This window comes from Gymnogyps californianus, chromosome 19, assembly GCF_018139145.2.
Source record: "Gymnogyps californianus isolate 813 chromosome 19, ASM1813914v2, whole genome shotgun sequence".
Lineage (NCBI taxonomy): Eukaryota > Metazoa > Chordata > Aves > Accipitriformes > Cathartidae > Gymnogyps > Gymnogyps californianus.
This window is the reverse complement of record NC_059489.1, coordinates 4,389,044-4,404,674: the sequence shown is the minus strand read 5'-3', so window position 1 is coordinate 4,404,674 and position 15,631 is coordinate 4,389,044. Positions and strand designations below refer to the sequence as shown.

General features: G+C 43.8%; 1 protein-coding gene across 2 annotated transcripts in view; it reads left to right on the top strand.

The window, feature by feature from the left end:
- The window catches only part of RHBDL3 (rhomboid like 3), a 66,048-nt gene that overhangs the window by 46,543 nt on the left and 3,874 nt on the right, over positions 1–15,631 (top strand). For both annotated transcript variants that reach the window (XM_050908547.1, XM_050908546.1), the window contains 4 exons: positions 6,882–7,106; positions 7,824–7,972; positions 12,405–12,517; positions 15,246–15,346. In XM_050908547.1, coding sequence (XP_050764504.1) covers positions 6,882–7,106; positions 7,824–7,972; positions 12,405–12,517; positions 15,246–15,346 — 588 coding nt within the window. The remainder of the gene's footprint in view (positions 1–6,881; positions 7,107–7,823; positions 7,973–12,404; positions 12,518–15,245; positions 15,347–15,631) is intronic.

Below are 15,631 nucleotides of genomic sequence, written 5' to 3'. Positions count from 1 at the left end.
ATCAATAAAGCCTAAATCTCCAATTCTCAGGGGAATCTCCAGGCAAGACAAAAGTTTGCCCAAATGAATATCTCCTCTTCCTGCTAAATCCTTGTTCGCTTTTTAGTGAGTGTTTTAAGCTTAAAAGGCTATTGCAGAATAACCCAGGACCTCAGTTCTAGTGGTTTTGTCCAGTTTGTTGTTTTGTTCTCTCTGTTGCTAATCTGGAAAGGTTTGTTGCAGGCAAAGCTGCAGGTTTTATAGCTCCATTTCTTCCCCTCTGTGCTTCCCATTAGCTGCGCTGTTGAACCAGGGCAGATCCTCTGCCAAACATCAAAAGGACTCCCATCTGGGGTCCTCTGGGATGTCCTTCAGCTTCCAATGGGACACCCCTTTAAGTGCTCCCTCTGTCCTTGATTCACTGTCTTGGCTGAAAGTGTAGGATTCCTGAGCTCTTTTCCTGGCCTTTATTTGGAGGTATAATAATAAATATTTAATTAAAAAAGGTTTGAAAATATCTTACTTCAGTATTTAATCTAATACTATGCTATTATGAGTAAGGAGGAGATTTTCTCAAGAGATAGATGAGAGCGGTCATGTGATTGTGTCCTTATCCATCTCTTACTTCTCAGTGTATTAAAGCCCTTATTGAGGTGCAAAGTTCTTACTCCAGGGAGCGTTTCCAGGAGCTGGGTACCCCTCCTGAAAAATGTGCCTCTCACTGCCTTCATGTTGTTTTCCTTCCCATTTTGGAGAAAACCAGTGATTTTTGATGTTCCAAGAGCCACGTGCATCTCCTGAGGGGGGAAAAAAAGCCATCAAAGGGCCAGGTGAGTATCCTGAAATTTAATAACTGGGATGCAAGAGCTGCTTCTGGAGTGTGTTCAGCTTGTACATTGAACTGAGTCCATTAGATACTGGCTACACGTAGCAGCAGAAGAGAGAACTAGTCTGGCAAATAATCATTATGCCAATTAAAGTGGAACTTAGCATAGAAATTTCCATCCTTAACCATGATTCCTCAGCTGCTTTTAATCATGTACACTTGAAACTTGAGAAGCACGATGTCAACTTAAATAGTTGTTTTAATTGAGTCTGTATCTAAAACATACACGTGAGTGGGAAATGTTATAAAGATATTTTAAAAAACTTTTGCTTCAGAAAATTAAATCTGGATTCATTTCAGTTGCGGAATCCTTCCCAGCACCAATGAAAACTGGAACAGGTGTTGGGGGGTTTGAAGTTTCAAACTTCTGCTTTTTGACACAATGTTATTTGAACCACAACGTTAGTCTTGTCCTACAAGCAGTGTTCTTGCAATTAACCTTGACATCTGAATGTAGTTTACCTTTTCTAATGGAAGTGCTGGAAGGTCTAAGCCTGGCACATTTAACAGGAGTCCAGACAAAACCTTGAGCAGGGAATACCCCTGCAATGGCCAGGATAATTTATTTGGTCTCTCCTGCCTCTAACTTTTCTTGAATCCCCAGAGCAAATCAGGATGTTGGTATTTGCTTTTTTTCCATTTGATACTGTTTGGGAAAGTGCTACCAGGTTGGCCCAGAGGATGTGAACATCTGTGACAGATGAACTTGATGCTGAGGTATGCGTTTAGGGAGAAGCCATCTTTACCCACATTAGCATTTTGTAGAAGTGCGGAGTGGGGGAAGGAAATAAATGTGAATCTTGAAAGCGAAATTGATTGAAGAGGCTGCATTTGTAAGTAAAGTGGGTTATAAAACTGGAGCTGACAGAGGCTTTTAAAAAGCTTGTGCTAACTTCTGATTTAGTGTTCTGTGTCTTGGAGGATCAGAGCTGGAGAGCTGAATGCATTGCCTGTCAGTGTTGTATGTGTTTAAAAATAGCCGTAGACCAGCCTCAAAGATGCCAATACGTAATGGGCAGAAATCCATGTTTTTCAAAACCTCCTGAGTGAGGCTGAATAAAAACCATTAGAAGGGTACTGTGCCCCACACAAGCCATGAAACTGGAGATGGGGACGTGCTACATGGCTTGGCTATTGATTATCTGAGGCAGCAACAGTAGTACAGATAGCCAAGAAACACAGAGAAATTGGTCTGCCAGTGGGAATGGACAGTTTCCATTGCAAGTTGCAGATTATCTGAGACTAGTTCTAGATTGGCATGTGTGCTGAACAAAAGCAGGGCTTTGTAGTTTACCAAAGTCTGGCACTGTCCCACACTAGATAGTAAGAACTCTTATCCTAAATTTTGACATTTTCAGTGTTGAAGACCAGGTTCAGATCGAAGTAGGAAAAAATTTTCCTTTCTGGCAGATGTATCAAACCCATCCTTTGTGCAGAGCTGTAGCACTAAGCCTTGTTTTGTTTTGGTATGGTAATACCAAAGGGCAGAGGTGGCAGTGCTCGGTTACCAGTCATGTCAGCTTGGCTGTTTTGCAAGGGAAATTTCTTTCTCTCTGCATAATAACTTTTTGCAGGCATGAAGGACTAAGAGAATGTGTTGTTCCCCACCGCTACCTTCACTCTCCATATACTGTTTGCTGTACCCATCTGCCTGCACCTTTAATATCAGGCTCATTAAAGAAGTCCCAGATCAATTGCATGAAGAGAAGTGGGATGGGCTGCCCTGAGCTTCTGAAGCCATAATAATGTGCAGGCCAACAATGGGCCCAGTGTTCTTTCAGCTGATGATTAAATACTTGGCTCATAAATACCAATATTATATAATTCTGAAATCAAGTCAGCAAATTGTGACCATATGCGAGACTCTGTTTGGGAAGATTTGAGTCTTCCAAAGTCAGTCTGAGGAACAAAATAGGCTTCTCATCAAGAGTTGGTGAGAGCAGCAGTAGTGACTTAATCCTCTGTCTCTCCTTATGCCCATCACCTCCTAGCTTGAGATTAACAGCATGATCCAAAGGCCTGTGGGGTTATGTGAGTAGGCCCAGGACTGTTGTGTTTGCTTGAGCCCTGGCAGTCAGCTGTGCTGCCTCTTTGGAAATAATTTCTTCATTGGTGTGATGGGCAATGATTGCAGGATGTCTTCTTACTGAGAGGCGTAATTTTAACAGGTGCTCAGTACGTCCAGTCATCCACATTTTAGTGGATTTTAATTTTCTGGGTAAATTGAGATCTGGTTCCCACTGACACAGCACCTACTTATCATTGGTGGATGCAGGGAGTATCCAGTTCCTTGCCAGTCATGTTTCTTCCAAGGATTCTATTGGCGTGTCACAGTCTGGGAAGAATATACTTGGTGCTAGATATCTCCATATGTTCTGCAAGACTGCAGGAGTTCGTGACCTGCTCCATTTAATTTGCAGGCAGTTTTTTTGTTGCTTCTTTGCTAAGAGCTGATGAATTTGAATACCCAGTAGACCCTCTATCCTGAGACAGGATTCCAACCACCTGAGAAGTTGACTTCAAAGGTATTTTCCATCTCTGAACACTTTGATCCCATGACCTCATATCGGAGTTAGCCATAAATGATTTCTCAGGCATTTGCTTTTGTTTGTATTGACAAACCCTAGAAACTCTTAATCCATTTATATGTTTTTCTGTGCGTATCTCACAGTATCTGGGGAGGTCGACCAAAAATCAACTAAGAGGAAGAGGCTGTGCTTGCTACTTACAAGTGCAGTTGATGTGATACATCCATACCTGTTGTTCAGAGAGGCTACCAATGGGCAGTGCCTCATAGTGTATAGAAATAACCGTGTTGTGTGTGTTGAGGCATACAAGGTCTTTCTCCAGCGGTCACATGTGCTCCACAGAGAGCTGTCAGCATTTTGCCCAAGGGCTTCCCTTGCTCTTGTAATATCAATATTTACTGCTTTCCTATCATTACCAGTTTAAATAACTCTTGGCATTTTATCACCCAGATGTGGCCAGAAACAACCAATATGGAACGCTTTGTAAAAATAACAGGGTGTGAGAACAGGTAGTTGAGAGAACAAAGCTACGACTGTCTTTCATCATTCCTTGGAGGAAATCACGTTGTCATGACCTTCCATTTTAGCTTCTGTGTGAGGTGTGGAAGGTCCTGTGTTTTTTTTTTTCCTCTCTTGGAGGAGGAAGGCAGAGCTTTCTGCTGAACAGAACGGCTTGAAAGCAGTGCAGCCTTGTGATCAGAGAAGTCGTGCAACTTGGATTCTTCTAACTTTAGTGTATGGCCTTGGGCAAGTCACTTAGTGTTGTGAGGTCCAGCTCCCCACCTCCCCAGGAGAGCCAGAGGCTTTGTTCATCTGAAGTGTGACTTCCACAGTGATCCTGCAATATCCTGCTCTTACAAAACTAAGAAGACCTTTCCCTTCTGTTTTGTTTTTAGTATGTTGAGGAATGCCTTCAGAAACATCATGCTGATGAATTTGCACTGCCCTGGCTGTTATTTGGGCTCTTTGGGCAGCATTAGCAGTAATGCAGAACAGGACACTGGACTGACGGGGCTGTGCTGAATTCACCGATTGAACTGAGCAAGTCCCTTTTTGCCATGCTCAGCAATAACAGACAGGTTCAGTGGTGCCTGCGTTAGGATCCTCTGCTGAACAAATGCAAGGAAATTTCTGTTACGAGCCTAGCACAGACATGAACGTTGGCAGCCTTTGGAGCTTCCTGCCCATCTCTCTCACCAGTCTCTGCAGCGATGAGGTGATCATCTGCGGAGGGTGGTCAGCACTTCTTGATGCTGAACTGCAATGATGATTTTCTTTGGTTCACTCTGGAAACAATTATATTTTCCACTGAAGTGGTGGAGCAGGGAAAAGCACTGACCGTTTTGTGGTAGGCAGGAAAATCACACACATCACTGTAATTAGAATAAGCATATCAGCAGCTTCAGTCAACTGTCCGGTATCTTCACCTGTAGCAGGCAAATTTATAGTTTCAGTCTGAATTTATTCTTGTCCACAAGAGGAGTGAAGCCATAGAGAACAGAATGAACTCTGTGAGGGAGCATGCACACTACGTCTCCGACAGACTGCTCTGAACTAACTCAGAGCAAAGCTTTCTTTTGTGGACACAGTGAGGTCATTAGGTACCTTTTGAAGCAGGTCTCACAAATGCTAAGCAAAGCCTTACACCTGGTGGATATTTCTCTATGAAAATATTGTCTTTCAGTATGAGTGGGCTTTCTTAATGCAACAGAAGATCACCAACAATTTTTTTTTCCCCTCATCTTCCCTAGTTTTAGATAAAAGCTTTTGGATGATAGACTTGAGAAGACTGGAAGAAAGATGATTGTGAACAGATTTTTTTTTCTTCTTCTTCTTTTCCTTTTCTACTTCTTTTGCCAGAAGTGTTCTTTTACAAGTGTCTTATGAATGAGTGAAGGAAAGAGAGAGCGAAGGAGAAATACCAAGAAGGGAGAGAGAGTTTTTAGGGTAAACCTTTTTCTCACTAAAACAAAAAGAAAAACAGCAACAATTTTTTTTCCCCGGTTTTAAAAAACTTGAAATAGATCAATTGCCTGCCAATGTTGCTCACATTGGTGAATTTCTGCATTGGAGGGACAGGCTGCAAATGGAAGGCTAAGGAGGGATGGGCAGCTGCTGGGAGAGTGGGTCGCAGTGTCATCACCTCAGATGGCCCCTTTGCCTTCGTCCAGTGATTAACAGGAGGTGGCTTCCTGCAGTGATTACTGTGTTTTAAGCAGCTTGGTCCAGCTTGGAACAATTACCCGACTGCCTGGGCACTGAGAGCACAAGCTCTGGGCTTTGCTGTCTTTGGGATATTAGCTGAAACCAGTGTGATCCAAGACAACTGGAAGGCAATACTGTTGAACGTCATCTCTTATTTGGTTCTGGGAGACTGAAGAAGCCGGTGGTTTCTGGGAACAGTTAGCAGTTCTTTCAGAAGAAGGACCAGGCTGTCACGTTTGTTTTGCTGCCTTTTACTGTAAAAGGTCCCCCTGCAGTGGTCTCTGTGCATAGTTAGCCTTTTAAGCCTTCCTGCCAAAGGTTCAGCCAGTACAGACAGTGACTCTAATGCAGCAAGTTTGTTTGACATCAGGGCTAATTAGCAATTACCCAAATCTTGGAGCAAGCTCTTTCAGACCAGTTTGGGTTTTTTCCATTTTTCTACACCCCACCACCCCCTCCCAGCAGGCTAGGCATAAAATTCCATCTGCCTAATTTGCAAATGCAATTGCTTTAATTATGCATCCAAATTGGGAAAGTGTATGCTCAAAAAGATAGACAGCTAATTCTATGCATGTAAGGTGATAATGCATATACAAATTAGCTGTATCCTCCAAAGCCTGCACCATCTCAAAACCTGGCCCCTCTGAGGATAGCTGTTTTAAAAGAAGAAATCCTTTCCTCTTCCAAGTTTACAGCAGCTAAGACAGCCTGTACACCAGTTTAGTTTGTTTTTTTATTGCTGTTGCTCATGCAGTTTTGTTTTACACAAAGGGATAATTTTCTTTACCCGGAGATAACTCTGGCCAACAAGGACCAGAACACAAGGGTTAGATGCTGTGAATGTACCTGCTGCTACATTCAAGAAATTTTCTGCCCCAAGTGCTGGCAAGTGCAGGGAAGTGTGATAGAGCAGGGGGAGCGGAGGGAAGGAGGACACAGGAATGTGGATCGTGATAACCGATGGTGAAGACAGTGGATGGAAGGCTGGAGAATGGGCCTGAGAGCTCAGCCAGGTGCATCAGCAGCCTCTGCTCTGCCTTGCCAGTGTTCTGCCCTGACCTCATTTATTGGCATCGTAATAGCAGCCCCTGGTACTGGTTTTCCTTACACCCCATGTAGGTCACCCTGTGATCATCCTGAGACTTGGTTCCTAAAGCTCCAGCCTGGTGGTTGTTCTCCTGCCTGCCTGGACCTGGTGCTACCAAACTGGCACTAATCTCCCCGGATGGTTGTGCCAGGCCTTGCTTTGTCCTCATGGTTTCTTCCTTTTCTTTTTTACCCAGATGAGCAACAAAAGGTCGAATAGTTTCCGCCAAGCCATCCTTCAGGGGAACAGGAGGCTATGCAGTAAGGCGCTGCTGGAGGAAACGGGGCTGAGCCTTTCGCAGAGGCTGATCCGGCATGTTGCATACGAAACCCTGCCACGAGAGATAGACCGCAAGTGGTACTATGACAGCTATACCTGCTGCCCTCCACCCTGGTTCATGATCACCATCACTATTGTAGAGGCAAGTACCTTAATGACCTCTCTCTGGGAACCCACCCCACACTGCCAAAGGCTTTGCTGGGACATGAGCAAGGGCTAGAGTGGGACTCGTTTAAACCCAGACAAGGACAAGCATGAAGCTGATAGCCATTTTGGCTTACCTGTATGTGTGTGTGTAAATGGAGACTGTGATCCTATCTGTCTCCAAGCGTGGTTATTAGTCATTGAAACAATTTGTGTATGAAACTACAGAGTTTGGAAAACTATAGCAAAACTTTTTGAGGAGTGAAAATCTGGACAGCTCTAGGGGACTGGTAATTCAAATAATGGAATTAGAAGAAAAATTCCTGTATGGTTACCTCTGTTCCGTGCATGGAGAGAAAAAGAAGAGAAACTGGGTTAAATATTCTGACCTGCTCATCTGTTGCCCAAATGAGATCTTTGCACAGTTGCTGAGTAATGTGCTCAAATAAGCACAGAGAAGGATATTATATGGCACTGATCAGTAGGGTGCTGAGTTCCTCTGACTCAGTGGCTGGTGTGTTACAGAAAGCCTCATATAGAGTTGTACCAATGTGTTGCAGGTTCCTCAAAACAGGGAACTTTCATGCTGTGCGAAGCTGTCAAATAGGAGAAAAATTATTGTACGTTTGACTTTTTTCTCCATGATTTTGAGCTACAAAGTGCTTTTCAGCGAGAGAAGGCATTTGCTAACCAAGAAATCTCCCTGCTCTTCTAGGTTGCCTTTTTTCTTTACAACGGAGTGGTATTAGACAGATTTGTGCTGCAAGTCAGCCATCCCTTATACCTGAAGAACGCATTACTTTACCATCCTCAGCTCCGTGCTCAGGCTTGGAGGTACCTAACCTACATATTCATGCATGCAGGGTGAGTACGTACCAACTGCGGAGATTCCCCACAGTTCAGGTTCCCCAGAGAGAGGGAGGAGGAGGAAGTGACAGAATCAGCTCAGAAATAAATTTTTAAAAATCAGTTCTAAATTGTGTATAAAAAAACCCTGAAGCTGTTGTGGAGTGTTGGGCAATGAGGGGCAAACCTTCGCAGCTCTGAAGGGAGGAGGCAACATAAGGAACTTAACAGATGCTGCTCTTCTCCCCAGCAGTGTTGGGACAACACCTTCCTCTTATTGTGCACTTCCCAGTGTGTGCTTCCTAAAACTCATCAGATTGAAGCCCAGTGTCCCTCTAGAGGAGCTGTGCAAGTGGTAGAACAAGTCTGCAAAGATGCTGGACTGGTATTTAAAAACTACATGGTGTATTCTTGCTAGACTTCCTAGTTGAGGTTGGAAAAGTCAATTAAATTCCCTGTGCCTATGGTATGTCATCACTTAGTAATGTTGTCCCTTCTGTAGGGACTGAGATAATGCCTAGAAGCCTGAGTCAAGATTGAACTCCTATTTTGTACACACTGTACAAACACCAGTGTTCCTGAAGAGTTGACAATCTCGACTGACCAGATGGACAGAGAATGGTCCATCTAACGCAAAATGCAAAGTGAAGGTGCACAGTAAAATGAATCCTCCTTCATCCCATGGGAGGTATGTAGCAGACTTGGGAAGAGAATACAAGGCGTGGGGATTCTAACTCTGTGCTTCTCAACTGTACTAGTCCTCCCAAGATTCAAAGAGACTTAATTGTGTGATGTTTGTGATGCCATGGTGATGAGTGAGTGTCACAGGAAAGTTCATCCCTGTACAAAACACTCTACCCCCTCTGAGCAGTTTCTCAGATCATTATCTTCACACATTCCTGGCAGATAATTGCAATTTTCTTTAATTCTGTCATTGAAAAATCACAGCAACAAGCTCTTTTAGCAGTAGTTTGTAGTTTGAAACTGGATAAAGATCCTTTGTTCTTAAATAGCCTATATTCCCATCAGTCAATGTTCTCCTATGAAAGGCCAGAAAGATCAAGCTGATCTTTTCCTTTTTCCATGTCTCTAATGGAAGAGATGCTGATGTCTCTTCTGTGCCATGGAATAACTGCCTCGGTGTGTAATTGCCCTTGAGCACAAGATGCGCCCCAGATCTCTGGATAAAAATTGTGGGACAGAACAGACTCCACCCAAGGGGAGAGTAGGAAAAAATTTATAGATGAAACTTCTGAACATGGCAACATCTGTACTCTGCATGCTAAGTCCCTCCAAAAAGTGTATTGTATATAGGTTTCAATCTGCAAGTGGAGACTATTGGGCTTAGATGTGAGGCTGGTTATGTAAAATGAGAATTGGAAATTTCCATTGCTGAGGATGTGGGGAGAACTGGGCTTGTAAAAGGAAGAAACACTTGATTTTAACTAATGTTAGCTAATTTGTATCTGGGTTTTCTTCTGGTGGTGGTGGTGTTCTACTATATCACATATGTAACCACAGATTGCGTTGGGATACATTTGAAGAGAAGCACCTGCACAAGGGCAATTTTTGCAGCGTTTGAATGCCTTCCTGTATCACCTGTGGCATGCGTTCCTAACCTGTGCAAGGTTACCCTTTCCTGTAGCAGGCAGTACTCGGGCATTCTTCCCATTTACTGGCTGAAATATATCTCAGGTTTATTTCACATCTGTGGGTGGCTCAGAGATGAACAGTGGAGAAGGTGGTATGCAGGAGACTCATTGTTTTTGTGATGGATTCCAAGTTCTTTAGCTACGTAGCCTTCAAAACAATGGAGAGTCCCGCTGGAACAATAAACCCCATGATTTATCTGTGGTATCTGGAGTTAGGCTAAATGTTCATTTATTGCTAACTTCTGTGTGTTAAGCTCCTTTCATATCAGGAGAACAGATAAATCTTGGAAAGCTAGTAACATTTGTTAGTGGAAGCCCATCATTATCCTCTCGTTTTCAAACGAGAGGCTAACACAATGCCATGGGGTCTATTGTTATCCTGCTTCCAGCTGAGACTTTAAAATGGTAATGTGGACTGCTCCTTAATTTAGTGCACTTGGTCTGTTTTTTTGAAGAGCAAGTGACAGCCAGAAGGTGTCCAAGAAGACAGTAGTTGCTAAGGCTTGGCTGGCTGTGCCTCTAGAAGGATTCCAAAAATGCACGGGCTGTGTGTTGGTCCTGATGGAGGGAGCTTTGTCAAGGGCTGAAAAGGCAGGCAAAGTTGTAAATTCTGCCCTTCTGCTTTCATGGAAAGCAGACATTGATTATCTGGGGCCCACGCATTTGTAACAGTGCCATAACTAATGACTTGCATTGATGCTCAGTCCCATTTGTTTGGTCCTGGGGAAGGAGAAAGTCTTTAATAAATCAATGAAATTGTCATTTCAAGAATGATGCATTCAGCACTGGCAAAGGCTAATTATATTTTATGGGTGCTTATTGACTGTGGAGCCTTCAAAGCTCTTAGCGTGATGGGGAGGAAAAGTGAATGGGACTGCTCCTGGAAAGTCTTTTAAGAACAGCTGTGCATCAGAGCAGTCACTTTAGAGACTAGGATAAACTTTGCTGAGCTCTAACAAAAGCTTCCTTTGAAAAATAAGACCCAGCACTTTGTGTGAAAATGTCAGGTGCCGCCTCATGACGTTGACTGTGTGCCAGCCAAAGCTTCTTCCTATCCTCTGTGAAAGGGTACTTGAATGCTTTGACTCTTTTCTGTGATCTCAGTTTGACCTTTGCTGGTTGTTCCTAATTTAGTTCCTAAGTTCTGTGAACATGCAGGATCAGAACGAGTGCCAGAATATGCCCGTGCCCAGTGGCTTCCAAAGTCTTGAGCAAGGTAATAAAAAACCTCAGTTACATGCAGCAGTTTCCCATGATGACAAATTGCAGTGCTGAGTGTCTCATGCAGGAGAGAAATTTATCCTTGGAGAGAAATTCAGTGGAAACAAACCTATTAAGATATCCAGAAAGGATTGTTTCCTGCAGTATCATTTCTAGCAGTTTTTTCCGGTCCAACTTTAAATTCTCATTTATGAGACTGTTCTGTCATTACTGCATCTCGCCATCAGTGTTTTTCTCTGATGTATATGGGAAATTGCTATGGTAACATGAAGAAAGACCAAAACAGTGAAAATGCATATAACTTAAACCAAAGACTGCTAGTGGCTGTCTGTGAGCAATCATTTTCTTGTATAAAATGGGATGTAGATTTTTCAATGCATTAGCTACTTTACACTCTTCCCCCCCCACAGACGCTAGCCTTCTGCGTTAAGGGTACCACTGTGTCATTTAGGTCCACCTGCTTTGTAAGCAGACTCAGGCACTCTTCATGCAGAAAACAGTATACTCCTGGGTCTGGTGTGACGTGGCCGTTCAGCAAGCTCACAGCCCTGTGAGCCCAGGGTAAATCTCAGACACTAGCACAGTGTTGAGAAGGACCCTAGTCAGGGGCCTGGTGCTGTTGTTACCTCACTGGAAGATCCTGCAGATGGCAGAGGCATGGGTAAATATTTGTCTAGAGCTTTGGAAAGTAGCAAGACAGTTTTGTTAAGTACTATGAATTAAAGCAACAAAGAACTTGCTTAGAAACTATTGATTCAGCACAGGAGGAAACTGCTGCACTGGAGTCTTTACCAAATATGCACGTTAGCTGTCACACTCTCTACCTCTAGGCTGCAAGTGGTCCTGTGCGATGTGCACAGTGGGGTTTTCTACAAGACTAGTCTCAGCCCAGCTTTTCCCATTGTGTTCAGCAGGAGTTTTGCTATTGACTGTAATGGGAACAAGGGTAGGTGAACAGAGAGCTGGGCACCTAACCGGAGATTAAAATGACCTCTGCTTCCCATTCTGACCATGGTCAGATTGAAGGAGGCACAGCAGAAAAGGATGAGGGTCAGATAGCACAAACAGTAAAGCGGCATTACGTGTCACAAGGAAATGACAACTGTCTTGGGACTGCTAGGCTTACCTTGCTCTTGACTTAACAGCTACTCCCCATTATGGCAGTGTAATATGTGCAGGGAAAGGCTGTATCATTAGGAGGGGAGAAGAGAGGAGCAGGTCAAGTTTCTGGCTTCTGTTCCAGGCTCTGCTGCCATCTTGCTGCTTTTTTGGACAAGTCATTTAACTTCTTCAAACCAAAAAAAAAAAAGTCTCACTAAGAACCAAACATGCTATGAGGTCTTTGGCTGAAAGAACCTGGGTGGATATGAAAAAGACAATGAGCAGCAAGGAGGGAAGAAACATCGCAGCTCTCGGTCTGATTTTTTTTCAGGAACCATTGTTTTTCCCAGTGTTACAATCTACTGTCATGAAGCAGGTGCTATTTGATTTCCTTTCTAAGGTATCTTTGTCTCAAGGGTAGAGAAGGGAGACAAAGAGTTAGAAGAGAGGACAACTGTTGTTTTTCCTTGCCGCAGGATAGAACACCTTGGACTCAATGTTGTCCTTCAGCTCTTGGTTGGGGTTCCCCTGGAAATGGTGCATGGAGCTGCGAGGATCAGTTTTGTGTACGTTGCTGGAGTTGTGGCAGGTAGGTGACACCTCTGGATGCCCCAGATGGAGAAGCATCTGAAAATGGTCTGTGCTGACTTTTGTGTAAGAGAAATGTTTTGTGACATTTGGGTGTAGGAGAAGAGCAGTCACTGATCTTCTGTGCTTTGAAATTCTTTCGGAGGCTGGAAGTGGGAAATACGGTACAACTTGGCATCTGTTTCTAACTAGCCATAGGCTCTGTGTTTAGGAGACCTGCTAAAAAAAGCACCAACAACCTGTTACTTTAAAATAGCCTTGCTTTAGATGGTCTTCCTGAATGCGGAGGTCATGCTGTTCCTTTCCTCTTGTGTCCCATAGAGGCCTAGAAGAAAAGTGGCATCGCAGGCATCCCTGCATGAAGAGTCTTTTTTTTTTTTTTTCCAGGTCCTGTGCCAGTTCTTCCTCCATTTGTCCTGTGCTGTCTGCTTTCTACAGCCTGAGTAAGCAAGAAGTATTTGGTTGTAGGTTGTGAGCAGTGCACAGGAATCTGGAAATTCATTTAATCATGAAGCCGTGGTGTTTGATTGATTTTTGGTTTGTGCTGTATTGCTTTTATTTATGTTTGGCATTTCCAGCAGTTTGGAGGTGATGGAAGTTAGCTGACAATAGATCAACATCTAATTAAAACAGGGGGAGAGTGTGAGAACAACCAAGGGCTTCACAGTGGAACTCAGACAATTGACTGCCTTAGTTCAAGATTTATGATGATTTTTTTTTTTCCAGCTACATAATTTTATTTTTTCCATAATGAGCAGATAAAGCCTTTGTAAGAAGGGCTGTATTGGGTACTAATAAATCCTACATTCCAGTAGAGAGACTGTGGAAAGAATAATTGAACTAGGACACAGGACTAGGCATGGTACAAACACCACGCTATATAATGCAGAGAAAGGAGTTAGCAGACCAGCTCCACTGTCCCTTGCCTGTTATTTTAATAAGCACTAAAGCAGTCCCCAATCTGCAACTTTCCAGACATAAGCTTTTCTACATAGATCCATCTACCAAACCCTAGGGCTTCATTTATATACGTGTAACTATGCATCGTGCATCTCTGCCAGGTAAGCGAAGCAAGCGAGCATTGAATCTGCTGCAGTTGAGCCCAGGCAAGCACTGCAAGTTGCCGGCTAACTCTCAGATTCCTGTGGCCATGAACTTGCTGGCAGGGTCCGCAGGGCCAGAGGCAAGTTTTACTTGGGCATTGGGCTGGGCTGAATGCCCAGAGCTCTGAAGGCTTGTAGCCAGAGCCTGAGTGAGGCTCACTAGCCCACCTAGTATTACTGGTTCACTTCTGCTACACAAATGGTCACATTTCTTTTTTCTCAGACAAGCTGCCACATCCTCATAGACTTGCCTTTCACACCTTATGACCTATAAATTGTGGAAGAAAGTGCCAAACGGAAAGGGAAAACTTCCCTTCTTAGTGCAGGATGGAACTACAAATGTGACCAGACAGTCCCACACAGAAAAGCATCCCATGATACCCTTACCTGTTTGAGTTGCTAGCCAGTTATTAAACATGCTTTATTCTTTCACATGTGCCAGGAGAGAGAGAAAGAGGCATACTTATGCTGAGGATCTGGCAATATAAAGATAACACAGCTCCTAAACAATCAGGAATAAACAGTAAAATGTAGGCACGGGCCACAATGGCCACTCCTTACTTTTCTGGGTTTTTTTCTCATTTGTCTGGCTTTACTAAGAAGACATGTTGAGGCTGAGATCAAGAGACTCAGTGCAGTGTCTGAGGACTTAACTGCAAGTTCTCATTACTCCTTTCTTAACTTCTCATTAACTTTTTCCTTAATGGCAGTGTTTAAGAGCTGAGAAGTCTCAGGGCCATACAGTGAAGGATGGAGCTATCAGCAGAGTTGGCTGCTGGAACCTCAGCACTTTCTTGACCCAGAATCGGCTGAGCAATTAGCAAAGAAGTTTGTTAGATTCTGTACTACTGAGGACTCTCTCAAGATTTGCCATTGTGTCTTTTTCCCATTCCCGCTCATCACAAAGATCTTAATTATCCCTGCCTTGTGACACCAAGTCTGCCTCTCTCTCTCTCTCTCTCTCTCTCTCTCTCTCATTACTCTTAAAGTTTGCAATGAAAGGAGCTTTGAGCAGATCCAAGCCTCCAGTTGGGATAAGGAGAAGCAGTGTCTATGTTTGGATGTATTGTTATTAGTGGTGCCTTTATGTGATTGACCTGTCATTTTGCTATCTTGTGTTTACTGCCTCCATCCAGGTTATCTTTAGCTAGTTTTACTCTGAAGTTTTATAAGTAACAGGCTGTGCTTTGATCAGAGGCCTGTGCTAAGTTACAAGTCCCCAGTTCCTTCTCACTGTGCAAATATTTGTCTTGCCAGCATGGGAGCTACTTCTATTTTATCTTCAGGTGAGGAACAAGACACAGACATTTGTCTGTCTCCTGCTTCCTTGTTATTTTAATCAGGGTGTAAGCGCCTTTTTGCAGCATAGGTTTGAAGATACGTTGCTGCCTTGCTTGGCTGCTTTTAAGGTAGGTGCAGAAGAATTGATCAGTCACTGTCTTGGCAGTTCTACAGGACTGAGTTAGCTTCACAAGTCAATTGATTCTCCCCCCGCCCCCTTCTCTTTGTCTGTGTATTACTGACCTGCAGCAATTAGCACAAAACAGGCAATAGGAGGGAAGTAGGGTAGGAGAGAGCGTGTTTATTTGGCTGGCAATTGTCACAAACCCTTGTTCTTTCTCCCAGGGTCCCTGGCAGTGTCAGTAGCTGATATGACTGCGCCTGTGGTGGGCTCCTCTGGAGGCGTGTATGCTCTTGTCTCGGCTCACTTGGCCAATATAGTCATGGTGAGTACCAGAATGACTGTCTAACCTCTTCGGAAGTGAGCCAGGTCTGGTGGCCCAAAGGGGTTGGAAATAGGGCCTGACCCAGCTGTTGGTCATTCAGAGCTTGCCCCAGTTAAGAGTCTTGTCTCAGTGGTGTGGTCCTGGAATGGAAATGTTACACGACAGTTGGTGGCTGGTACCCTGATGACTGGCAGCTTGCCAGGAGAAGCCAAAGATGCTGGTAATCCAAGACTTATCAGTGTACTCCAGGCTATCAGCTCTCCTTGCAAGGGCTGACAAATGTTT